General features: G+C 36.2%; 2 protein-coding genes across 4 annotated transcripts in view; both read right to left on the bottom strand.

Moving 5' to 3' along the window:
- Positions 1-4,237, bottom strand: part of FKTN (fukutin) — a 64,264-nt gene extending 60,027 nt beyond the window's left edge. Inside the window, 1 exon segment of the mRNA XM_013993732.2 lies at positions 3,889-4,237. The gene's annotated coding sequence lies outside the window, so the exon portion shown is untranslated.
- FSD1L (fibronectin type III and SPRY domain containing 1 like) overlaps positions 9,540-27,444 on the bottom strand; it is a 78,987-nt gene continuing 61,082 nt past the window's right edge. Inside the window, exons 9-14 of one of the 3 annotated variants that reach the window (XM_005660313.3) lie at positions 23,986-24,115; positions 23,314-23,346; positions 19,948-20,048; positions 19,237-19,488; positions 17,620-17,708; positions 9,540-12,860 (exon numbers count right to left, since the gene is read on the bottom strand). In XM_005660313.3, the coding sequence (XP_005660370.1) occupies positions 12,738-12,860; positions 17,620-17,708; positions 19,237-19,488; positions 19,948-20,048; positions 23,314-23,346; positions 23,986-24,115 (728 nt within the window). In that variant the 3' untranslated portion in view covers positions 9,540-12,737. The remainder of the gene's footprint in view (positions 12,861-17,619; positions 17,709-19,236; positions 19,489-19,947; positions 20,049-23,313; positions 23,347-23,985; positions 24,116-27,444) is intronic. The other 2 variants (XM_003480570.4, XM_005660314.3) reach the window with 2 other exon arrangements.

Here is a 27,444-nt window from a genome sequence, read left to right as displayed (position 1 = left end):
ATACCTTCTGATTTTTGGAGTAACACAATAGTGTTAAACTAAGTTATTTTTAACTGAGTAAAGCCTTCCCTTCAAGAATGCAAGTACTGGAGCTCCCATCATAGCTCAGCAGTAATAAAACCAAGTAGTATCCATGAGCATATGGGTTTGATCCCTGGCCTCACTCAGTGAGTTAAGGATCCACTGTTGCTGGTGTAAGCCACAGATGCAGCTTGCACCCCAAGTTGCTGTGGCTGTGGCATAGGCTGGCAGCTGCATCTCCTACCAAAAAAGAAAGAAAATGAATGCAAGTACTGGAGTTCCCTCTGGCTGTGGTGGGAATCTGACTGCAGCAGCTTGGGTCATCGTGGGGGCTTGGGTTCAATCCCCGCCCCGGCAGAGTGGGTTCAAGGATCCAGCATTGCTGCAGCTGCAGCACAGGTTGCGGCAGATTCAACCCCTGGCCAAAAATTTCCATGTGCTGTGGGTATGGCCATTAAAAAAAAAATGCAAGTATTTAACTGGTTGGTTGAAGGTATTTCGATCTCAGTGAAACTATAAAGCTAACAGAATCAAACACAGAGCTCAGTGTTTAGTACTTAGTACATCATATAAAGTGTGACTATATGTACATATAGAACATCTGGATGGATGTTCACCAAAATATCAATAATGGCCATGTCTAGGTGGGTAGAATTGGGGTGATTTTTACATTCTTTATCCTTTTGTCCCAATATTTTTATAATGAGCATATATTATTTTCACAAGAAACAAACTCATTAATAAAAACAGGTAAGTAGTGGTGGCTTAAATAAGTGCTAGACAGGATCTAGACCTCCACTACTTAAAGTATGGTCCTCAGACCACCAACAACAGCACCACATTGGAGTGTGTAAAAATACAGAATTTTCAGGCCATACTGCAGACTTAGTGATTTGGAATCTACATTTTAACGAGATCTTCAGGTGATTCATGCGTGCATTAAAATTTGAAAAGCACCGATTTAGACACTAAGGCCTTTGTATGCAGGGGCAAATAGGAACAACATCTGTCTTCTTCACTTATATCCCTAGCACTCAGCAGTGTCTGAAGCATATAAGCATTTGATGAATAAAATAAATATGTAAATGATATTACTTCTTAACAGACAATTGGAAAGACAGTGGAGATTTTATCTGAATTATCTTCTGCCAGGGTTCTGAGAAACAATTGCTTAATATATGCTTACTATAAATACTGTTAAATTATTTTAATAAAAATGTTGGCCTTAAGAATCCCCTATGACTGTATGTGATACTTTTTGAAAAGGAGTCCTTGCTCATAGCTCTGAAATCTACATGTCTGCTTCAATCATTTCTCTAATCTCCTATCTATGCACACATCCTATAGTTACTTTCTTTACAATCCCTCAAAGCAAACTGATTTTTCAAGATTTTAACTACCACCTCTGACAGAAAGCTTACTTCTTTTTTTTTTTTTTTTTATTTTCCCACTGTACAGCAAGGGGGTCAGGTTATCCTTACATGTATACATTACATTTTTCCCCCAGCCTTTCTTCAGTTGCAACATGAGTATCTAGACAAAGTTCTCAATGCTATTCAGCAGGATCTCCTTGTAAATCTATTCTAAAGAAAGCTTACTTCTTAAATTCAGTATATAAGCTCCATCTGTCTGTGTCTCCAACTATTTTCTACACCTCAAATTTAATAATTTTATCTCCATCAACTATCTCCCTCCCCTCTTCAGATGGGAGTATTTCATCATCCTCACAGACTGATGTTTCACATGTTTTAGAGAAGAGAGAATACCTGGTCCAACAACATCATTTTACAGAGCAAAACAGGATCTAGAAGAATTAAATGACGGCCCAAAAGGCTGACTACTGGCAATAACAAAGCTACAATTTGAATCACCGTATTCCCAATACATTATTCCATGCTAGAATTCTGGTAGAATTCTCACTTTTATCAACAGCACTTAAGTTCACTCTTTAGAAACAGAGGTTCAAAACATCAGTCACCTAGACCCAAGAAATCAAGTTCTGTAAATGGCTGACATTTCTCTCATTCCTTTTTTTCCTTCTTTTCGGAACATACTGCACCTTCTTTCCACTTGGGTTTCCTTCGACTTCTAGTGCCATCCTTCCCAAATCCTCTATTCTCTCAAAACCTACCTCCACAAATAGACTATAAAATGCCTATTCCTGCCTTCTCTCTGTCTACAATGCTCAACAGAGACGGTTCCTGATGACTCAAACCCTATCCATCCTGAGTACAGCTCATCCCAGTCTTCTATTTTTCCCAATTCCTAATGCACTGCTCCATCACTCACTTTCATATTTTTTCGGAGGCTGATGTTTATTCTTTGGAAACCTTCAAGAGGAGAAAGGACCTGATATATCTAAGTCTTCCTTTTACACCAAAAAAGAAATTGGTGATGGTGATGAAATCTGAACTCAGTTCCCCATATATATACACACACACACACACGCGCGCGCACATATACATACACACACACACGCATATATATATATATACACACACACATATGTATATGTGTGTATAGGTACACATACATATCTCTATATCTATATCTATATCTATATATTTCTCGACATCCCATTTCATTTGTCGATAATGCAAACAAAACGCAGATGTCAAACCCATATTAAACTTTATTTTGCCTCGCTAGCAGCGTCCACCCATTATTAAGCACACAATAGGGGCGCTTCAGTATATGTTCTTTCAACTGAACTGAAAATTGAACCCGGGGGAATACATAAAAAGAGAAAGGGATGGTTAAATTACCCCCTGTCCAGAAAGCTGCTGCAGCTCCCCCACTGCCTACGGAAGCTCTCCACACTCCTTCACAAGGCTTCAAGGTCCTTTCCAGCTGAGACCCAACGTTAGCTCCCAACACATAGCCGGCCCTCCCTTCCCTGCACCCGTCCCTCCGGCAATTTTCTTAATACGCAGTGATGCTCAAATCTGATAGACCCTCTCGAGCCTCTGTACCTATGCAAGCATTGGTCTGACAATCTGCAATCGCTCTTTCTCCCTCCGCCCCCCATTCTCCCTAGCTCCTCTTGCAAATTCCGAGACGGCTCTCACGACTCTACTCACACGTCGCTACCCCACGCAGGTCCTAAGAGTCTCGACTGCGCTTCAGTACCAAATCTGTTAGGGAATGAGGATTATCTCGCTAACACGCCCAGGAGCGTGGAAAAGACCGCGGAGCGCACGTCCACCACCAGCTGCTCGTGGACTCCTCAGTGAGTACCCCCCCGCCCCCGCCCTTAGCGCCTCGACCTGTGACCCGACTGGGCCTGCGGGGGGTGCCCAAAAGGCTGAGGGATGCCCAATGACCGGCCCCGAGCCACCAGCAACACTCGCCATGAGATGCCCGCCCATCCCCGGCGACCAAACTGAGCTTCCCTACACCTTACCTCACCCGAGAGCGGCGGCAACCCCACTTTACGGCACTTAACAGTAACCGCTGCAAAAGGGGCCGTCAAGTGCAGTCGTACGTTCCGGTCTGGTTGGTGTTGCAGACGTTGAAGCGTTGCAGGCACCCTGACTCTGTCCAGTTCACGACTCTTGACGCTTCCTCACTGCCCGAAATTGACTGAGCACCGGCGCTTTTCTAGCTTTGGGGATCTAGCCACATAGCCAAAGCCCTTTTCTGTCTTGCCTAGGTAACAACTACAGCAGCGCACTGAAGCGTCCTGAGATTTTAAGAAGTGGTCCAAGGATTGGAGAGGCACCAGCTGTTTCCCAAAGCGTGTGAGTTTGCCAGATAAAAATATAGGACACCAGTTAAATATGAAGTTCAGATAAACAGTTGATAATTTTTTAGTGTGTGCTTTGCAGCAGGATTCAGAGTAACTCCCTGAATTCTGGTTTTGCTTACCATCAGATGAGGTCGGGGAATGGAGTGGGAAATGTTAATATTGCTCTTGAGGTTCAGGCCTCTGCGAGACATCCAAGCTCCAGGGGACAGTTATACTCTTGTTAAAGTCTGGAAGTGTACACACAATCAGTTCTGGACCTGGCTGTTTAACTTTCAACTGTGTAATCCAAAGTATTGTTAAAAATCAGATAGGAGTCAATTTTGACAATTTTGTAAACTATAAAACACTAAACAAATTACTGTCATTTTAGGCTTTCTACAAAAATTACTATTATCAACCCATGGTGAAAACTGAAAAGACTCCCCTCATGTATTTGAGTGTTTTCTAAACTTTTTTTTTGCATTTTGAAATTAGCCTTTTATTATACTAGAGAGTACTGATACATAAAATTCATTTATTAAAATAGTACAGAATGTTGTATACATGTTTTATTACACCCTGAGTTATTTTTAGTGGACTAACTTGGTTTCCAACTTGATGATACATACATCTATCAAGTAGCACAATGCCACTTACTGTGTATTCAATAATACCCACGGACTCTAGACTCTGGTTTTTTGGGGTAAAGTATAAAATGAAGTCTTTTTCTTTCCCATTTTCCAGGGGTTATTATGATCCTTATCAGTTTCTTGGTTTTCCTTCGATAAGTTTTTTGTATACATACAAGTTTATTCTGTTTGTAACCAGATGACAAGGCCAATACTGAACCCAAGTTCAGCTGCTTGCCACTAGAAAGGCCAATACTCGAGAGACAAGCGTTAGTGGGAAATGAAAAGTTGCTTTATTCAGGAGACCAGCAACCTGAGAAGATGGTGGACTAATGTCCTAAGACCATCTCCAAACTGCAGGTCAGGAGACAAAAGTTAAAAAGACAGTGTGAGAGAGGGGGGCAGGATATGTGATCAGCTTGTGCACAGCTAATCAGCTTGGATTAGTTGACGTCAAGGTGAAGTTTCCAGCATCACCAATTTTGATTTCAACCAGTGTACAGTCTAGATGCTTGTTATTCTCAGTTTTCATCTGGTTAGGGTCTGCTTCCTGTTAAAACAACTTAGGAGTGTGTGTCAGACTTTTATTTATATTTTTCAGGGAACTGGGAATTTGTTGACTCTTTGTAGGCTGTTTTATAGTGTAAATTGTTGCCGATATCCCAGCTCAACAACTTTGTTTCTACATCACCTTTCCCAATCACTTTTGTCTTTTTTTTTTTTTTGCCATTTCTTGGGCCACTCCTGCGGCATATGGAGATTCCCAGGCTGGGGGTCTAATGGGAGCTGTAGCCACAGCAATGTGGGATCCGAGCTGCGTCTGCAACCTACACCACAGCTCACGGCAATGCCAGATCCTTAACCCACTGAGCAAGGCCAGGGATCCAACCCGCAACCTCATGGTTCCTAGTTGGATTCGTTAACCACTGAGCCACGACGGGAACTCCCCCAATCATTAACTCTTGAGCCAGCCTTTTGAGATTCTTGAGAGACCTGGGAGGCTAAAGCTTTTTTTATGAAAGAGAGCAAGTGAAGAACATAGGGGGAAGGGGTGGTCTGTCCCAGGAAGGCTCCATAGGGTCCTGCTTGATTACAATCACTTTTCTTTGATACACCTCAATCCTGAGAAGAAACAGGTGTTGAACAAGAAGGGAATAAAGTTTGGAATACAGAGGGTAACCATAAACTTGGCAGATGAACTGTTTTATGTAGAGTGCTCATTACTTAGAACTGGTAGATGATAATAGCATATTCTGTATCATCTGCTTAAATTCACCTAGAAGCACCACAATCTAATCCTCTGATCTTGTGCAAAATGGGCATGAACGTATTACTAGTTACATGTAGTACAAATGTAAAATGAAGTTTAGTAAGGGAAACACATGGGCAGAAAAGTGGAATGCACACAATTTCCTGAGCTCTCATCCCAGAAATCCAGCCAAGCTCAGCAGGACTGGAATGCCAAGGGCTTTCTAATTAAGGAAAGCCAATTCCCATAACAGACTATATATTTATATGGGGGGGCATGCAGAATATATCTAGACAGGTTTATAACAACTTGTGCAACAACTTAGAAAAGGGGAGTCTTTGGAATTCTGGTGCCTATTCTTCAGTTAACAATTAGGCTGCTCGTATACTGCTGTCATAATGCTGCAACGAGTAATGGCTTATTTGTGAGTTTATATGTAAGAGAAATACCTAGAAATGGAGTTAAACTTTTCAAAGCTATGTGTATTTAAAATCTTGAAGTTACTTAATTGTTCTCTGGAAATGTTGCACCCATTCACACTCCACCTTCTCTATGAAGGTACTGGTTTCTCAATATCTTGTCACATTCTTCTGTGACTCAAGACTGTCCAGTATCTCTTCATTCTTCTCTTGGTGAAGATGATCTTAGTTACAGGAGCTCCAGACTCCTGTGGTCATTGACTGGTTTTCTTTTTTCTCCAAAATTGGTTTCAAGTTAGATTTTATAAATTTTAAAAAGTCTTAGGTTCTGGTTCTGACTCTCCTAGCTACCATCTACCAAAATGTAACCCAAGATGTGAAAAGCTCCCAAGACAGAAACAAAGTTCTTGATTTATATTAGCTACTTTACTTGTAGCATGTTTCATCTTCCAGCTATAGCTGTGCTGTACAAAACAGTAGCTATTAACAAGATGTGGCTCTTTGCATTAAAATTACAATAAAAAGCTTAGTTCTTTAGTTGAACTAGCCACATACATTTAAGTGCTCAACAGCTGCGTGCTGCTGGTGCCTACTGTGGTGGACAGCCCAGATACAGAACCTTCTGTTGTTGCATACAAGTCTGTTGAACAGCACTGCTCTAAAATAAAAAGCTTCTTGGGCACAAAGACTGTGACTTTTTTATCTTCTCCTCGACAGTACATTATAGATAATTAATGAGAGCAGATAAAAATGCAAGCACTAAAGCAAATGGAAACAGGAAAAAAAGTTTAATTTTTAGATGAGATATTCCAGGTGCTTTTATAAGAACTTAACTCTGACATTCTATACAGAACATACAATCATTTCAACATACAAGTTACTCCACTTTGAATACTCTATTTTAAAAGCTTTGTCCTGTTTCCAAGGAAAATGAGGCAAAATGCTTATTATAAAACACTAGTTTGCAGCACTTAGTACATTATAAGTAGTTCATTAACAGTGTTCTTCATCCTTAACTTAAAGGTTAAACCTGAGGAATTAGAATTTTTATTATCATAACTGCATAGCAAAACCATGCCCAAATGATAGGAATACTAAATCTATGGGTTGGGATAACTTGTAAACCATTTAATCCAATTTAAAGCAAAACAAGCATGTTAGGAGAAATGCTAAATGATATTCAGGTTAACAAGGTTTTGAAATGCCTCACCATATTTTTTAAAAATGACAATGCAACTAAAGTTGTCAAATGTTTTAAGTGGTCACAGACACCATATCCAATGACAACAAACTGCTGAACCTTTCCAGAACTTGTTTTTGAAAGAACTGTTTAGGCCAAATTCAGTCTTAGTATGTGGCACTGAGCAATCATAAATTGAAAGTGCAAAAGCCTGGATGGAAACATAGTTTAAATCATTTATTTATGCTGATATTCTACTCTGCCACACTCAATGTTGTGGGAGAAATTTTACCATTCGAAGGCTTGATACAGAGTAACAGCCTCAATGAGAAAATATAAAAAGGCCACAAGTCATGCAGAAACTAAAAATGTTAAAAGGTATTTTAATCAGGTTTTTAAAAAAATCATGTTCGATGTCCTGGTGATACCACTTTAAGCACATGCTTTATCAAAGTAAACTGCATCTAAAAGTATCCAAACACTTAAACCCATTATTAACTGAAAGTAATACCTTATATTTACAAAGCATTTTACTGTTGTTGAAGCAATTTCACATACTCCATTTTTTCCTCACAACAAGCCTGCGAGATAGATTGAACAAGTTACAATTATTTTATATAAGGCAATAGAAGCCCCAAAATGAAAAATGATTTATGTAGAGATCACAGATCTAGTATATAGTAGAGCTAATGTGATTAATTTTATATACTTGAAAAGAAATTAAGCCAAAATATTTTCTTATATCCAGAGTTTAAAGACTAGTGGTTTTTAATACATATTACTCCAAAACTTTAGTTATTATACACCTTATGTATAAATTGGTTATAAATCTGACTTTAAAGAGTCTCTCTTAAAAGGTAAGTTAGACTCAAGGCTTTGGTACCTTAGAGATATTGGAAATGTTTAAAAAAAATTCTCATAGCCCTTAGGCGCTCTAAAAAAGTCCCAATACTGGAGTTCCCTAGTGGTCTAGTGAGTTAATGATCCAGTGTTGTTACTACTGTAGCTCGGGTCACAGCTGTGGCGAGGGTTTGATCCCTGGCCCAGGAACTTCCATATGCCCTGGGTGTGGCAAAAAAAAAAGTCCCAATATTAATAAAAATGCCTTTTTACTAATCACTTGTAATTTGACATAATTTAAACTGGCTCAAACTCAAGAAACTCCAAGCCAAAGCAAACACATTCACCAACCTGCTGTCTTACATACAGTGAAATCCTCTACATGTCCATTTCCAAGGACCAACTTAGAGTGAATGAGTACCATAAGAAAATATATCAATTAAAATGAACATAACTCAAGTGATTACAAATCAAAAGTCAGTACCTTACACTGACCGAGAAGTAACAAATACTGTTTTAACTTAATAAGTGGGTAGTCTGAGGAGCAAAGTACTATGGCAATCTCTGGAATTTATTTATAAGCCAATACTAACCTTCATATGGCATACATATACCAAATGTAATCCATTTAACATCCCAATTACTCAAAAAGCTTGAAGTATTTACACTAATCAAATATTCCAGGTTAACAAAGCTATCATATGTGAAAGGATCACAAATATTTGCATAAGTGAATATGGTAAGATATACACAAAATTAAAACGATACTGAATATGAGGTAATTTTCTGCAGTGATTAAGGAAACATTCATGATCTCTTATAAATGCTCCAGTACTGGCATTATCAAGTGTAAATTAAAAAGTAACAGATAACTTTATGGTTATTTCGATGCTGAGTAAATATGTGCTAACCACACACTTCCCTAAAAGAATATATCCAGTGTAAAAATAAAATCAAGGAAGAAACTTTTCCAGACCCATTTTATGTGCAGTTAATCTGAACTTTTTCACAAACTCTTAATAAATTTACTTTTTATTAGCAAAAACATTGTTTTTAAGATGTAAACTTTGTCATACCACTCAAAAGCAGCAAAACTATTATACACACATTAAATGAAACTTCACTAATTTTAAAAATACAAAGTATGGCTGCCATATCCCAGACACTTAAATATTTGTTGTATGAATTAGACAATGAGTGAACACTGATCTTACAAATAATGGGTTTTTTAAAAAGAATTATCATGATTATTTTTAAATATAGTCCTTGATTTACTTAGCCTGGAATCCCATACTCTCCTAAAATTAATACTCTGAAACAATCGCTTTTCATATATATCCTTTTCCAATTTTTTTCCATGTTTCCAAAAGAAACTATAAAGTAATTTAATAATTTTATGGAAAAAGTATACATAGGAAAACTAAGCCATCCTAGGTAAGTCATGAAATAAGAGTATCTTAGCCTAATTAACACATTTCATTACACATTATTTTATTCTTTATTCTATCAAGGATCAGTATAAAAATTTCAAATTATACATGATACTGTGCATACTTTTTCATATATGGGCAAAAACAAAAAAACAAGCCAGTATGTCTCTAGATGATAACATGGAGGAAATGACTGCAGAACAAAGTCAAGTCTAGCTGTATAGCAGCAGTTCATGGTCTGTCAAAATGGTAAGATGCCACCAATTAAACACATGTAAAGACAGGCACACTTTTAATACTTTCAACTTGTTTGCCTACACCTGGAACATTGAAAGAATTACTGTATATTAAATTTGTGTGCAAATCAGTAAATGCTTGGTATATACATATATATGAAAAGTTAAAGACGTATGTGACACAGTCCAAGGAGTCAAAATGAATTATTAAAAAATTCTTTTTTCTAAAGTGCTTAAGGCAATTCCTTCATTTCTTTATCCAGTTTATTAAAACTGGTTTGGGATTCAACTAATAAAAGAGAAATGCAATACTACATGTATGTTTTTATAAAACAATTTTCTTACACCTGTGATACATCCATTACTGTCAATCTCTCATGCATTTCTTATACAGAAAGCAGTCATGTTTGACCTGTCAAAATGAAGAGTAAAAAAAGAAAGAAAATATTTCAAAGGGTATACTAACTTTCCACAATGTATTGAGCAAAAAACTCAGTACTTTTTAATTCAGATGTCAATGAGAATGTTGTATATTATGTGTCAAGTTAATAGTTACCTTAATTCGAGACTATGTAAATAGGCACTACAGTTGGTTATTTTCTAGTTTGAAAGTCAGGGTGGCAAACTGCCTCTAATTGAGCATAACACAAATAAACTTAAAACAACTAGGCTAAAACCCACACACATTTTGGGTTTTTTTCAGAGACCTTTAAGAAGAAGTACAGTAAGAGGAAAACTTTCAGATTCTTCAGATTCTTATGGTGAACTTCAAATGGATTTTCCAATTGACTATTTTAAAATTTTATATGAAGAGTTTCAAATGATGATATGAGCACAGGAAGAATCATCTGCACTTCTCCAGCCCCTGATTAGTATTTTCCTTTCCCCCATGCCTCTGCAAAGAAGCCCCTCACCAGTATAACATAATGATCTCTGACTTAAATATCAGTTGACACTGCATGGGGCATGGAGCAAGAGCATGCTTAGAGGAAGAAGGCACTGAATTAAAGAGAAGGTACAACTATATAAGACATAATAGTTAAAATTTTATACAAGAACTTTTGGCTTTTTCTGTGTTACTTTTGCTAAAATACACATAACTGTTCATATAAAGCAGCTCCACCACTAAATTATTTACTGCTTTCAGGTTTAACTCTGTGAAAGAAAATAACTTCCTATTTCCTTAGATCCTGGATAACCCTGCTGTAGGCATTAGGACATCCAAAAATTACTTTCAAAATCTCTAGGAGAAACAAAACCCAGATTTTATTTGCCTGGAGAATCAAATGACTATATGCCATTCTCTAAACTGCCATATAGTCTTTAAAATCCACCATCAGACAATCACATAGATATGAATATGCTCTGGAAAAATACCCAATTCAAATAAAATTCCTCATTTAGATTTGTTTTACAATGAACAAAACAACCTATCACTAAGTAAGAAACTTTAAGAGAGAATGAACTGTTCCTATTCCAAGCCTTTCTAGAAAAAGCAACTCAAATATAAGCAACAGTCACTTCTAAGGGGAAGGCTGTGATAACATAATACACTTAAAATGTGAATGAAACAAAGTCATCATGAGAAAGTAAAGTTTCAAAAATTAAGGAATATACAAATCCAGACCTCATTAAAATGCTCAAGGAAAATGAACATAGTTGATTTTTAAAAAATTTAAATGCTCAAGGAAATACTGTAATTACAACTTTCAATTTGGCTCAAAGGACTTGTTACAAATTTTCATCAACTTTTAAACAGTATATATGCTCTGCTCAATAACCATGGTGGTTACTCACTGTTTACCACATTTTCCTTAAATTTGGTAATGATTATATTAATTTTTGGAAGAATTAAAACCGTTCAGAAAGCAAATGACTGCAGCAAAAAGACTTAGAGAAAAATAACCTTAGAATACTTATGTTTGAAAAACTCACGTGCCTTGCAAGTACGTAGATACGTAGCTTTTTTCAAAACACTTGCACCTCCTTTTGTAACCTATTCCTCTTGGGTAAAACTTGAGTAGACAGCTTTTTTTTTTTTTTTTTCCTATATAGCTTTCATAAACTTTCGTCTTAATAGAAATGTTAAAAATCAGTATAATTATCATCAATTATTACCAAACTCAAGTGGAAATTTTACCAAAGATAACTATTAAAGGTAGTATTAACTACATAACAAAACAGAAAATATAAGGCTCTAAAAAATCTTACCCCCATCATCCAAAATGATGGAATGAAAGGAAGTCTAATTCAACAGGGTAACATAGAAAGGATATCCCTTTGCCGCTGTTAAGAACAACCGGGAAAAAACTGAAATTTGGGTGATTTTAAGCTGTCTAGGAACTCTTCCTATCCACTCTTTTTAAAGATAACCGTAAGAGAAATATCACAGTATATGGAAAAGAGAAAATGATACACAATCTAGTAAATAAATAAAAGAGGATAATTTAGCAAACTTCAATGTATTTATAAAAGGAGGAAAATAAACTATTGTAAAAAAAAACTTTTCTAGCATCCCCAGCTAATTATTTAAAGTTTTAGAAAACCATAAAGGACTGTATATTTCTAAAGCTTCAGTGTAAGAACCAAAATAAATAGGTGGTGATGACATTAAAAAAAGAGAAAGTAGAAAAGAAAAAAGACAAGATTTAAATGCTTTTCCCTCAGGCCCTAGGGCTACAATATGTAACTAAACATATTAGAAGAGCCAAAGTAATACAAGAAAGACAAAAATGAGTTCTATGTAGCTACTTAAACACTGCCCATTTACTCTTCAAAACATCAGTTTCTTGCTCGATGTCTGCCTGCTTCTCTGATACTGCACAGTAGATTCCTGTGAATGCTTTGTACTAGATGCTTAATGCTAACAGATTCCAAGCCTTAAAGCAGAATGTAGCAGACCTGATTTCCACCACTCATAAATTTCTGTGATTAGTAACTGCACAGAAAAGACCACCCAATCAAAAAGGATGGGGGTGGGGGAGGTAAACATTTTCTGAGTAGGCATTACTGAGTAATATTGTTTAGGCTGCTAGCTGAACCAGTCATTCCATTTTCACTTTTCTGAAGTGTTCTCACAGCACTTGGAACCTGCATTCCAGTATTCAAAGAAAGTCCACCACACCAAACCTAAGAAAGGATAAAAACAAAGCTTTCGTCAGATTTCAAATCAAATTAAAACTTAAAAGATCCTTAAATTTCTATTTGAAAGGCAAAATGCCACATATGTGAACATCATCTTATTTCAAATTAATAACCTTCATGTGTGATCTGAGAGAAATAGAAAGGCTAACTCAAAGAGTTTTCTAGAACCACAATGGCCAAATGAAGTCTTTATGATAGCAGAACCCACTGGGGCTGCACACAAGAGAGGGAACCGGAGTTCCTGTCGTGGCGCAGTGGTTAACGAATCCGACTAGGAACCATGAGGTTGCAGGTTCGATCCCTGGCCTTGCTCAGTGGGTTAACGATACGGTGTTGCCATGAGCTGTGGTGTAGGTTGCAGATGTGGCTCAGATCCCGAGTTGCTGTGCCTCTGGCGTAGGCCGGCGGCTACAGCTCCAATTCGAGCCCTAGCCTGGGAACCTCCATGTGCCGCGGGAGCAGCCCAAGAAATAGCAAAAAGACAGAAAAAAAAAAAAAAAAAAAAAAAAAAGAGAGGGAACCAAGGGCTGGGGGAAACTCAGAGATTAAATTGGATTCATCTAAGTAAAAGATACTGTCATTACTGGTGCTAAGGTTCACAACCAAGACCAGTAGACAGAGTCAATTTTCTTATCCCAATTACAGCTTTAGATTTTGATAATGAGGTGTGGCCTGAGACTATCAGAATTTAACACCCCTCTGCTAACACAGTAATTCCATTAGTTTCTCCTAACTTGTTAACAATAAGAACTCTTTTATAACTCTTTAAGGTCAGCTGAGAAAAATGCAAACTGCAATATCCAGATACATTTGCCATATTGTACTATCATAAATGTGAATGAGTTTATGAAAGGTAAAACTGCTCCACTTGTAAACAGAGCAGCTATCATTCAGTAAACAACTGATTTGGAATGGAGTCAAGAGAAAATATGAAAATATGAGTCATTTAAACTATTCATCAATTGCCATTTGTGTGGCAGACACAAGCTTAGAGCAAGGGAGATTCTAGAAATTATTTATGTATCCCCACCTTCAACTATATCCCAAAGTATTCAATATTTATTTAAGTAAATACAGGATAGTTAGAAAGTATACGACCTGTGAAATTTATAACTATGTAGTTAACATTCTAAAAATTTAAAACTAGAAGGTTCAGTAATGATAGGTCTTAAAATACAAAAGCAGGAGTTCCTGTTGTGGCACAGCAGAAAGAAATCTGACTAGGCACCATGAGGCTGTAGGTTCAATCCCTGGCCTCAATCAGTGGGTTAAGGATCCGCTGCCATGACCTGTGGTGTAAGTCACAGATGGGGCTACGATCTGGTGCTGCTGCAGCTGTGGCATAGGCTGGCAGCTGTAGCTCCGACTGGACCCCTAGCCTGGGAACCTCCATATGCCATGGGTGTGGCCCTAAAAAAGCAAACAAACAAACAAAAAAAGCAATTGTCTGATTATGAAACTATTATTTTACTTGAAATTATTTCAGTGATTTACAAAACTATTTACTCAAAATATCTAGCACAAGGTAGAAGGGCAAATCAATGGAGAAAGGTTAGTTTTTTTCAAGAAGTGGCACAGGAACACGTGGACATGCACATGCAGAAAACCAGATCTGAAACCATACTCTGTACCATATATAAAAATTAACTCAAAATGGATCCCAGATCTAAAAGTAAAACCTAAAATTATAAAACTACAAGAAAACAAAAGAAAATATTGTGATCTTGAGTTGAGCAAAGCATGATCCATAAAAGAAAAAAATCTGATAAACTAGACTTCATCAAAATGAAAAACTTCTCTTTGAGAGAAAATATTGCAAAACATTTATCTGATAAAGGACTCATATCCAGAATACAGACATCTTAAAACTAATAAGAAAACTAACTTTTTTTTTTAGGGTCGCACCTGTGGCATATGGAAGTTCCCAGGCTTAGGGGTCAAGCAGGAGCTGGAGCTGCAGCCACAGCCACATGGGATCTGAGCCACTTCAGCTCATGGCAACACAGAATCCTTAACCCACTAAGCAAGGCCAGGGATCAAACTCGAATCCTCATGGATACTACTTGAGTTCATAACGTGCTGAGGCACAACAGAAACTCCACCAATTTTTTCTTTTTAAATGGCTGCACTCGCAGCATGTGGAAGTTCCTGGGCCAGGGACTGAATCCAAGCCACAGCTGCAACTTATGTCCCAGCTGTGGCAACGCCAGATCCTTTAACCCACTGCACTGGACTGGGGATTGAACCCATGCCTCTGCAGTGACCTGAGTCACTGCAGTTGGAGTCTTAATCTATTCATTGTACCACAGCGGGAACTCTCCCAATTTTTAAAAAATGAGCTAAAGATTTTGATACTTCACCAAAGAAATTATACAAACAGAAAATAAGCACATTAAAAAATGCTCAACATCATCTGTCTTTAGGAAAATACAAATTAAAAATCACAATGAAATGCCATTTCATACCTACTAAAATGGCTTAACAACAGCAAAAAAAATCTGACAATATCAAATAATGGCAAGGATTTGGTACTCTAATGTACTGATGGTAGGAATGCAAAAGTGGTATAGCTTCTTATAAAGTTAAACATACACTTTGAATGTGATTTAGCAGCCTCACTCCTAAGTATTTACCCAAGAGAAATAAAGACAAATATTCACACAAAAATCCATATGCAAATGTGTATAGTACCTTTATTCACAACTGCCAAAAAGAATGGAAAGAAGTCAGATGTCCTTCAACTGGTGAAAGGATGAATAATAATATGTGGTACAAACACATATAGAACACTACCCAACAAAAGGAACTACCAACAAATACAACACAGATGAATTTCAAATATGTTATGCTACAGAATCAAAAACCTATATACCATAAAATTCTTTTTCTATGATATTCTGAAAAAGGCAGAAACTACAGGGACTAAAACCTAGTTGGTGATTGCCAGGGCTGGATGAGGTCTACTACAAAGCAGCATGAAGGAATTTTCTAGGGTGATGAAGACATTCTGTCTTGATTATGGTGGTGGCTATAAATTTGTATGCATTTGTCAAATCCCACAGAACTGTACATACTGTAAATTATATACACTTCAGTAAACATTACTTTTAAAGAAAATTAATCTTGTACCAAAAAACTTAAGTCATTTACTTAAATACCTAATAAAAATAATAAAAGCAAGCCTTCTATGAAAGGAAAAAAGACAAATTTAACCATTTGGAAAAAACATTTCCTAAAGCTTCTTATGACATTCACTAATGTAATTATAGTTTCACCATTTGGAATGAAAAAACAATAAACTTACTACATGTCTTCCTTAAATAGACTCAAACATGAATCCTACCCTTTTAAAAAGGATATCTAAGACTTTAGGGAAAGAAAATAACTGAATCCCACATAGTAAAAATATTGTCCTTGACTGACCAATTTAGAAAAAAAGCCAAGAATAAATCATATGCAGAGGTACATGGCAAAAAAACAAAACAAAAACAAAAACAAAAAAAAAAACCTCTCCAATATCCCTAAGTATTTTTCTATGAACAATAACTTCATTCACTAATCACGTTTACTTTTTAATGAAAAAAATCAGGAGTCTTGGTTATTAGCATTGTTTTAGATTTAAAAGATTTTAGGGTATCTAGGGTAAATAATCATTATCAGTTGTGATATTTAAAAGTACTATATTTTGGGAGTTTGGCACAGCAGGTTGATCCAGTGTTGTCCCTGCAGTGGCTTGGGTCACTGTTGCAGCACAGGTTCAGTCCCTGGCTTGGGAACATCCACATGCTGCAGATACAGCCAAAAACAAACAAACGAAAAAGATGTAGAGGAATTCAAACTCTCATACACTATATACTGCTGGTGGGAAACTGGTATAATCAACATCTTTGGTATAACCAAAACTCTACTTCAGTTGACTACACACATGCCACATGATCTAGCAACCCCAATCCTAATTATATGCCCATTGGAAATATATACATATATTTACTAAAAGATATTAATGATACCATTTAGAGAAGTCCTATTTGTAAATGTCCCCAGTGGGAATCCACCCAAGTATCCAAGTAAATTAGAATGGGTTAATAAATTTTAGTTACATAATGGAAAATAATACTTATACAAATAATAGAAAACTACATGAATAAACCACTACTACATAGAAAAAACATGGATAAATCTCACAAACATAATAATGTTGAGCCCAAAAGATACTATATGATTATATTCTTACAAAGATGAAAAGGAGGCAAATATTTTATGGTATTAAAACTCAAGATAATGAAGTCCTCCTGTTGTGCAGCAGGTTAAGGATCCAACACTGTCACTGAGCAGCTTAGCCACTACTGTGGCACAGGCTCTTTCCCTGGCCCAGAAGTTTCCACACACTGCACAGGCATGGCCAAAAAAACTAAACAAAACTCAAGATAATAACCACTTTGGAGGAAGGCTATTAGGAGCTAGAAATGGGCACAACACTCCATTACTTGATCTAGATGCTGGTTATAAAAATGACTGCAATCCTATGAAGGCTGATCAAACTACCTGCTTATGATTTGCAGACTTTAATTCCTACTTAAATAAAATACACCAAAAATATATAGATAATCACAGATTTGGGAGAGGTGAACTGGGGAAAGGGAGAGGAATATAAGAAAAATAAGGTATCATGCTTCCCCAAACATACAGCATAGATTGTTCTTAAAAACTGCCAAGCCAAATAAAATATAAATTAGGTACTAACCATGAAACCAGGTAGTACAGGCTGAGTAAATTTTGTCTTAAAGGAATACAACAACTGTTTTGAGTTTGCATCATAGAAAGAAAGTTGACCTAAAAGGAAGGAGAGAAAAAAGCCTGATTTATTATTGAAAAAAATTATAATATCAAATTAGGTCTAACATATAATCATCCATAAAAGTAAAAACCAAATGAAATTTTGGCATTAATTTTTTTGCTGCTATGTATGCCAATAAATTTACTATTTATCCTGAAGAAAGTTACTTATCTGATTCAAAGCTAGTAAATAAAAAAGAATGCAGTAAAACTGAAGTCACCACTAAAATCAATTTTCCTTTTTTATTTGAGTAACTAGGATGATACCTCATGGAATAACCTGGACACAATATTTCTTAAAATGATAAAATTTGGTTTCATTAGCTTTAAGTGTTAACTTGGAGAGAAGAATCTAGGAAATTATTTTTGTTCCCTAGTTCAATAGTACCTCATCTTCAAAACTTCTGTAAGTATTTAGATGACAACAGAGAAGATACTTATCAAATAACACAACTCAAAAAGCTTAACGAAATTTTGCAAAATATAAAAACCAAGTTACTTTTTAAATGATCTTAACAGGAAGGAAAGTTTGGCCAAATCTATTAAGATGAAACTTAAGGACAAATACATTTCTCATTTGAGTTATAAACAACAAAAAACACTCCTACACTGCCTAATATCAGAGAAAAAAGAAAATCTGACAGACCTCCATGGAAAAAGATCTAATGGATTAGGTGGTTACAAGCTTAATATCGATCTACAGTGTCGTTATGTCATATTACTAGAAAATAGGCTGTCAAATCACTAACCTATAATGGTCAGAAGTTGTACATTCTACTCTGAGAACTAATCTTTAAAATACAGACATAGTACATAACCTTAGGAGATTATATTAGTTTGAAAAATTAAATTATAAAAGGAACAGCTAATGGTACAGAAAATGTAGAGTCTAGAAAAAACAGAGAAATAGAAGCAATGTTAATGGTTTTTAAACAAATAAGAATCATGTAAATATGAATTAGGGAACGATTGTTTCTTCAAATGACAAAATTTAAAAGCAACAGTCTCAGAAGTTATTGGGAGATAAAATGAGTTGTATTAAGAAAAAAAACCTTTCAACTAAGTGTTATAATAAAACATGCTGCCTTCTAACACAATCACACAGAAAATTATAGGCACAGGTACTATTTGCAGAGATGATGTAATAAGGATTTGATACTGTGAGGCAAATGGATTGGGTAATTTCTAAGGTCTATTTCAACTAAAAATATCTGACTCTACCACTCTTGACATGTAATAAAAATAAGGTAAGGGACGGTAGGAGAAATTTTAATGCTAAAGACTAAAATTAGAAAAATCTTTTTTTCAGCCTTACTTTGTATATTATAGATGAGTATTTTTGTAGGCCTGAAGGCAGACATCACATGCCCTTCCAGTCAACTACAGAACTGAAATTATGCTTGGGTAGGTCAAAACATCCTTACCACAATACCAATGAAAATTCTGCATAGATGATTACTAATGAAAAGTACTGAAATACAAGCAACTATGATGAAATGACTTATGAGAAAATCAGTAAACTTACCCCCATCAAAATCACAAAATACACCTATTTTTTCAGGAACAGTAACATCCAAGGCTTTGACTTTATTATTATGCTTTGCTGCAAACGTGTTTTGTAGCCAGTTGTTGACATGGATACACCAACTAGTGTTTGTTTTTCCTAACTGGTCAAATTTTCCCAAAGTCTTGTATGCTACTCCCACACTGTAGGATTTACAGTCCTTCTGGGCCTTGACCTCCCAATAATGTTGTCCGCTTTCAATAGCAGTGTCTCCTATAAAAGATCAGAAAGGTAAACTTGATTCCTATCTCTTCCTAATGAGTCACAGAGTTTTACCTATGTCTCAATCCCACAAAATGCACAAAAATCTCATTCAGGAGAATAATCATGAGACACTAATAATCAGAGACACTAAATGCAGAATATCTGCTATAATTACTTATATATTTACTACTAACTTTTTTCAATATAAAAGGCTTCAGAACTTTTCTTCCTTATTATCCCCTAAAGAGTTATAAATGTGGAGCACTATGTTACTGAAGTAGAATTTAAAACATATCAATAATAAGACAACTTAAAAACATGCTAAAGTAATTAGGCTCTGAGAGGGAGAAACTGGCAAAGAGTCATTCAATACACAGGCAGCCACTCCACCTCTGAGTGGAAAGTCCACCTGTGTGACTGCAATGCCTTCAAATCTGAGATAATGAAGAACTATTACATTTATCCTACCCAGCACTGTGTATGACTCCCCAGTAAAACGATCTCTGCTGCCTCTTACTGCTGGTGGCCTGGAGCCTATGGATGTCCGTTTAGGAGATGGTGTACCACTTCTATATAAACAGGAACAAAAAGAAAAAAAAATATTCTATGTTGTGCATGTTTCATAAACTAAAACCACAAATCACAAAAGGAACCTTGGAGAAGATTTCTAATTCTGCACACATAGCAATTTTTAATTTTATCTCAGTTATTATTAAATAGTTTTCAACTATAACACTTAAATATAAGAAGTCATCAATATAAAGCAGGCTGAAAACACTAATATCATGCAGACTGAGCAAGGCTTAGACAAAGAACACAGTTGAAATATGAAACAATGCCAAAATGAGACAAGACAAAAAGGAAAAAAAAGGGGGGGAAGAACTCAAGAAATATAATGCATTATAGCTTATATTTCTTGCAGTTAAATAAAAAGCAAAGGCTAAAAGAGATTTATTATAATCAAAACTAACTTTTTTTTTTTTTTGGTCTTTTTGTCTTTTGTTGTTGTTGTTGCTATTTCTTGGGCCGCTCTCGTGGCATATGGAGGTTCCCAGGCTAGGGGTCTAATCGGAGCTGTAGCCACCAGCCTACACCAGAGCCACAGCAACGCGGGATCCGAGCCACGTCTGCAACCTACACCACAACTCACGGCAACGCCGGATCGTTAACCCACTGAGCAAGGGCAGGGACCGAACCCGCAACGTCATGGTTCCTCGTCGGATTCGTTAACCACTGCGCCACGACGGGAACTCCAAAACTAACTTTTAAAATAAGCCATATATATTTTTGTTCTGTTTTTTCTTTTTAAAAAGAAAAACAGCAATTACCCAAATCCATGCACAGGATAATATTAAGTATTATAAAGCATTTCTTCTTCTAAAGTGGACAAGATCCAATCTGATGTCCCTTTATCAAATTATATGAGATGGTAAACTGGGCAGTAGTAGGCCTTTCATTAACTCCCCCAAACTCAAAACAGATCAAATTCCAAAGATGTTTAAAAAATAATATTTCAATTATACTGAATCACTGTCTTCATAAAACAAAAAAATTATAACTTACCAGTAGTAAAGAAATAAAGGGAAAGCATGGTGGAAAGAAAAACAGACATAACTATTGAGAATGGCAGCTTAAATTTCGGAGAAAAGTTAAATAAGGAGAACTCTCTCCCATGGCAGCATTCTAGACTTCCGATCCTAAGTACATTTTTGAAAGAAGTACAACAGCTATTATTGTCTTATGGAACCCTACCCCCTGTAAAGACACCTTAGTTTCTCAACTGTCTGCATTAAGGCTCTCTGTTACCTCTACTCTGGATTGTTTTACCAGCTTCCCAGATGATGTCTTTTTGCTACCCAAAATTCATTTGTTCACTGGAAAGAGATAAACCTAACTCTGATTCTCCTACTTTAAAATCTTTAAGCACTTCCTTACTGCCTACAAATGACTTAGCTTGGCATTTCAGATTCTTGACTTGGTCCCGCTCTGCTTTTCCAACCTTCTCACTTGTGAGGAGCACTATCCAACTAAATGCAGCAGCTCAAGTGTTCCTTAAACTCAGGCAATCTGCTTCAGTGCCTTTTCCTTTTGTTGCTCTCTCTCTAGCTGCAAGTCCAAACACTATACATTCTTTCACTTACTTGAGAACCAGTCTAAATACCACTCCACTAATGAAGGTCTCCCAGATCCTACCAGGCTAAATAATTTTCCTGAGGAGTCCAGCTCCAGGCCAAAATCCTATGTATGATCTTTCATGCAAACCAGAAGCAATTATAAATGCTTACCCTCTCTACACCAGACTTGGTGCAGAGCTAGTTCACCAGTAGTTTTGGGAGGGAGTTGCAATCCCTCCTATAACCCCATGGTCATATGCATATGTGCATTCCTAGATTAGGCACCTCTATTCAGAAGCCTCCTTATGAGAGGGGGCTCTCAGCTAAGGCCTTTTCCAGCTGCCTCTTCAGAGACTTCCTTAAAGGGGGCAAGGGTAGGGAAAGAGTCTAAAGACACTTTTCTCCACTCTGTCCAGATACTTTCTTACTCCTAACCTTTCTTCTCCCATTTTCTTGGCCTCAGGCCTCTAAAACAACAGAAGAATCTTTAGCTTGGGACTTCCTGCACAATGAAATGATCCTCAGATATTCATCATCTGCCGTCTGCTCTGACTTACCTGACTCTCACTCTGTGCCGTTCTATTGTGAAAAACGGAACACTGGGGGAGCCAGCACCCCTTCCTTTGTGCCTCTTGTTTATACTATCACAGCAAATGAACAGTCTTGGTTGTTACTTTCAGTTACTCACTGTCCTGAGTGACCACTTTGACATTTGGTAGCTCAGGAAATCTTTCTTCCTCTAAACTCCCTGATTCACACTTACCATTACACATAATCTCCATCTTTTGTTATTGTTATTTATGTAAAAATATGTATCTCATCTACATAAGTTACAACAAATTCCTTGAAGGCCGGGACAGTGTTTATCCCTAAAAACCCCACAACATCCAGCTGATATCCTACAATGAACAAATAGTTATGGAAAGAATAAATGTATATAACATTCCAAAAGCAACCTACATACAAAATACTCTTAAAAGGAGGGAAGAATGAAAAAGAAATAATATGATGAAATGCTAAATGTAAGTAGTCTAAAAGTCTCCAAGTGATCAAATGAAATTTTTCTGACCCTATTAAATCCAGCAACATTTTACAATTTATAATATGCTAATTATGAAGTCACTTTCACCATTAATGAGCAAATAAAGAAAAAAGAGAAGAAGGTAATTTTAAAAAGAGAGCACATCCTGGTTTCTGGGAAAGATATGTGTGGTAACTTCAAATTCTCACATTAGTACTTGTGCAATTTGAAGTGATTCATCTTTCTGGCAGTGTCCTAATAATTTCAGTAATGACCTTTTTTATCCTTGATGCTTTTGTAACCAAGTTATTATCAATAAAACAGAACACTTCAAACCTGCCTCACGTCAAATATATATAAAAGCAAAGCTGTAATGTTAGATATACTGAATACAGCACAACAAGAAAGATGCCAGGTACGAGTAAATGCAGAAAAAAATAAGATAAAGGAAAATAAGAGACTTTAAAGCAGAGCTTATTGTTTTGTTATCATATACAATATAATCCAAATAATATGCAGCACATTATAATGCTGTAAATTCAAAACATAAGCCACCAATACAGACAGTCTACACAGAGCAATATTTTAGCTTATGAAGGCTGCTGCAATGGCTTCTGCTTATTGGTTAAAGAAAAATTTAAGTTATTTAGCCAAGCTAGATATACTAAGTCCTAGAACTAGACAGACATAGATCATCACCTTGTATGTTTCTTCAGTGAAGTAACATGGACACTGTCAGATAAAAATAGGCAACTGTTAAGAGACTGCTTTACAACGTAAATTTAACAGCTTACAATAAAATTAGATCAAAAGCCTGCTAAGAAAATTTATTTTGATTTACCGTTTAACTCACAGTGATAATACCTTCAGTTTGAGCAAAATTTCTCTCTGTTAAAAGAAGCCTCCAATCTTTGAGATTACCTAAACAAGTCTGACAATAACAAAAGGTTCCAAGCCTGCCTCTTTGGTTCATAAGGTTGCTGATCAGGGGCCAGACACTGGGGTTGTACATGGTAAAAGTTGTCACTCAGTGCAGATCTTCAGGTAACATAGATGATCTATAAGTCTAAAATTCAGAAACTATGCTAGGTAGTTCTCTCTAGTCAGTTCAAATTACTGTAGATGTTAACACTAAAGAAATGGAATACTGAAATAAAAGGTATAAGTAAGAAGAGGATTAGGAAAAAAAACAGAAAAAGTAATGAAAAATGTTAATGACAAATTCAAGTATTTACAAACAATATTACATTCTTCACTTTGGTGTTACTAACATTTCACAACAGAGTCAGAATTTCATTTTAAGTTACTGCCAAGTAAAAAAATCAATGTACAAGCATCTTACCATATTGTAGATTTAATAAATGAGCTTACCTGCCCTTGTTCTCTTTTCCTTTAATTTTACTTTCTTGACCTTTTCCTCCAGTAGGATCCCACTCTACACAGGTATCTTCTACTCTCAGGTTCAAATGGGATGAAGAGTTATCCAAACTGAAGTTCAGTGCTAACCAAAACAATATTTCGATTTTTTTAATGTAGCCTATCTCTAGCTTCGGAAGCACAACTATCATGACATCACTTTCCTAATCAATGGATTTAGCTCTGTATATACAGAATAAAATTCAAACCCCTAATCCTAATATTTAAAGTCTATAATGATAAACACATAATCCACTAATTTCCCATTATTCTCCTCTATATATTCTATGCTCCAGCCAAAAACAATGTAGTTGCATGCCACTAGTCTTTATGCTATTCTTTCTGCTGGAATCTCCATCAACACACAATAGCTTCAATTTCCTATTATTAGATTATCAATTGATTATCAGCTGATTGTATTGACTAAATAGGAAGATATATGATACATGGTAGAATTAAGGATGAGGAAAAAGCGATGTAGTGTAAAAAATTATAGAGCCATTTTCTCTGATGCTCTAACACTTAATTTCACATTTAAACTCAAGTTTCAAGATAAAGTAAGCATGAAAAAACAGGTAGTGATGGCAGAAGCAAGGGAACTAACGTAGCAGACAGAGCTAAAGATGATTCACATGGCAAAGAACAGAGGGAGAGAAAGGGGCTGCTTAAAACAAATTTTAAAAATACAAAACTATGCTTTTCAAATTATTTGGTATGGTGGAACCTATCTGCACTATTCGTAAGACCTACTCAGAACTGCTAATGTAGGAAATCAGTGTAACAGTATTAGCTCCTCCCTTTGGATAATGAGAATAAATTACTGAAATATATCAGTTCACAGCTGAGTAATGCAGTTCCTCCTATGTAATAAGCAATTCCGAGAATCTCTGTCTTAAATAAGGTATCATCTACTATATAGTTGCCAATTTAATCTGCTTGTTATTTTCCTTCCAAAAGTTGAAATTTCTGGAAGGTACTCACTGAAGAAATACTCTTTTAGAATACCCCATTTCACTTAAAGATAATACTTTATTTAGCTAAGGTTTTAGTGTGTCTGTGAAATTCACACAATCAAACAACAGAATATTCTTATAGAGAACCTAATGTTTACCTAATGAATCAAAAATCCTTTTATACTCTCTTCTATAAAGAGTACTTCAATTTCACCTATACCTCTGACACACTCTTCACTGTAAATACAAAATTACTAACCAAAACCACTTCTAAAAAAGATAGTATATGCAAAAAAATTAACAGCTTTCAAAATCTGCATGTAAACAGAACTGAACTTATTAAAGAAGAAATAATACAGCTTTTCAGTAAAAATAGAAATAGAATTCCTGGAGTTCCCATCGTGGCGCAGTGGTGAGCGAATCCGACTAGGAACCATGAGGTTGCAGGTTCGGTCCCTGCCCTTGCTCAGTGGGTTAACGATCCGGCGTTGCCGTGAGCTGTGGTGTAGGTTGCAGACGCGGCTCGGATCCTGCGTTGCTGTGGCTCTGGTGTAGGCCAGGGGCTACAGCTCCAATTCGACCCCTAGCCTGGGAACCTCCATATGCCACGGGAGCAGCCCAAAGAAATAGCAAAAAGACAAAAAAAAAAAAAAAGAGAGAGAAAAGAAATAGAATTCCTCCATAGGTGGGTTACTAAAAGTTAGGATTAAGCAAAACTGAAACTCTGTATAATCAAGAATGAAAACAGGGTTAACCTCTATATCAGTTCTTAGTTAAAACTTGTAAGGCAGCCACAAGTCTTTTCTCCAAGTCCATGAGGGAGGGATCGGGAGCTTGGGCTTATCAGACACAACTTAGAATAGATTTACAAGGAGATCCTGCTGAATAGCATTGAGAACTTTGTCTAGATACTCTTGTTGCAACAGAACAAAGGGTGGGGAAAAAAATGTAATTGTAATGTATACATGTAAGGATAACTTGATCCCCTGGCTGTACAGTGGGAAAAAAAAAATTACTTATGTTATCAAAAAAAAAAAAAAAAAAAACTTGTAAGGGCACCTGCATTTTTGAAGAAAGAAAAAGTGGATATAACTCTAAGATGCCATTAACTAGCCTGTTAAAATCCTAAGAAATGAAAAAAATCCTAAAGCTATTCCCTATGTTTGATATGATGGAGAGAACAATAGAGTCAACGGTGGTAAGAACAGGAATCAGCCCAGCCACTTGAGATCAGACTTAGCAAATACCATAGCACCCAAACAGAAACGCATGAGTTTCAATCCCAGGGGTGCAATCCTGTATCCCTTCTTTTTTTGGACACCATCGTCCCTTTAGAGACCTCTAAACTATAGAGACTCTCAAAGGTTAATAGGGACAATACCATATAGTTAAACAAAAAAAGACTGGCCTCAAAAGCGAGGTTTCAAATGTTAGTCCTGTCTTTCATATAAGCCCTGTAACACAGCCATAGAGTAGTTTCCATATATTTAAAAGTCTATAAAAAGTGGATATAACTCTAAGCACAGTTGTTTTATGGGTTTAACTTGTGTTGGTGGTTGCTTTCTGGGTACTATAAAATTATAGATATTAATATTTGAGGCTAGAAAGTTATTGGTGATCAATACCAACATAATTTACCTTTACAAGGAAGTTAGGGATAACATACTTTAAAAATTCTGGTCATAATAATTTATATTATTCATCATTTTTGACAACTCCAATAACAGAAGAAATAGAGCTGTCATGCATCGGACAGACAGAAATTAATAACGTTCACTATTTTCCATACCAAGCACCACAAATAGCAAGATATAAAATTTTGATAGGTTTCAACTATTTAATCTCCAAACTTCTTTTCCTTCCAGTTCTTTGTTCGTATACTTATTTCTATTGGTTGGTCAAAAAAGGGTTGCAACAAGTCAAAAAAGTAGACAACAATCATTTAACATGTCATTTTTTGGAATCTGACTTTTCCTCGGAGGTCCTGCTTGTCATTAATATCTATTCCAGCAGTATGGAAAGCCTGTGACCTGTAGCTGTTTAATCTGAATCTCCCTAAAGGTCAGAATCTCTGTTCAGTGGGCCTCAGAGTTGAGTTTCAGTCTATCCCTAACTCAGAGGGTTTACCTCACAGTGAGAACTGCTGCAAAGGGCTAGAATCAACTCAGTCTTTCCCCTACAAACCCTAAGACCAAGAATTTGAATACTAAGAGCCAGACAGACACTGCTAACAAAAAAGCAGATAGACAGCCCAACTAAGAAAAACTACAAGCTAGCAATTCATTTTCCTGAATATATGGAATTTGCATAGAAATGTACAATTCGCCACATTTAGGCCCAAGTTTGGTTATTAAATATAAAATGTAAATTAGAAGAAACAAAAGAGATTTTAAAAAGATACAGTATTCTTGATGGAGGATACTAATAATGCAATTTTACCTAACAAGAGCTAAAAATAGTT

Source organism: Sus scrofa, chromosome 1, assembly GCF_000003025.6.
Source record: "Sus scrofa isolate TJ Tabasco breed Duroc chromosome 1, Sscrofa11.1, whole genome shotgun sequence".
Lineage (NCBI taxonomy): Eukaryota > Metazoa > Chordata > Mammalia > Artiodactyla > Suidae > Sus > Sus scrofa.
This window is presented reverse-complemented; position numbering and strand designations above follow the sequence as displayed.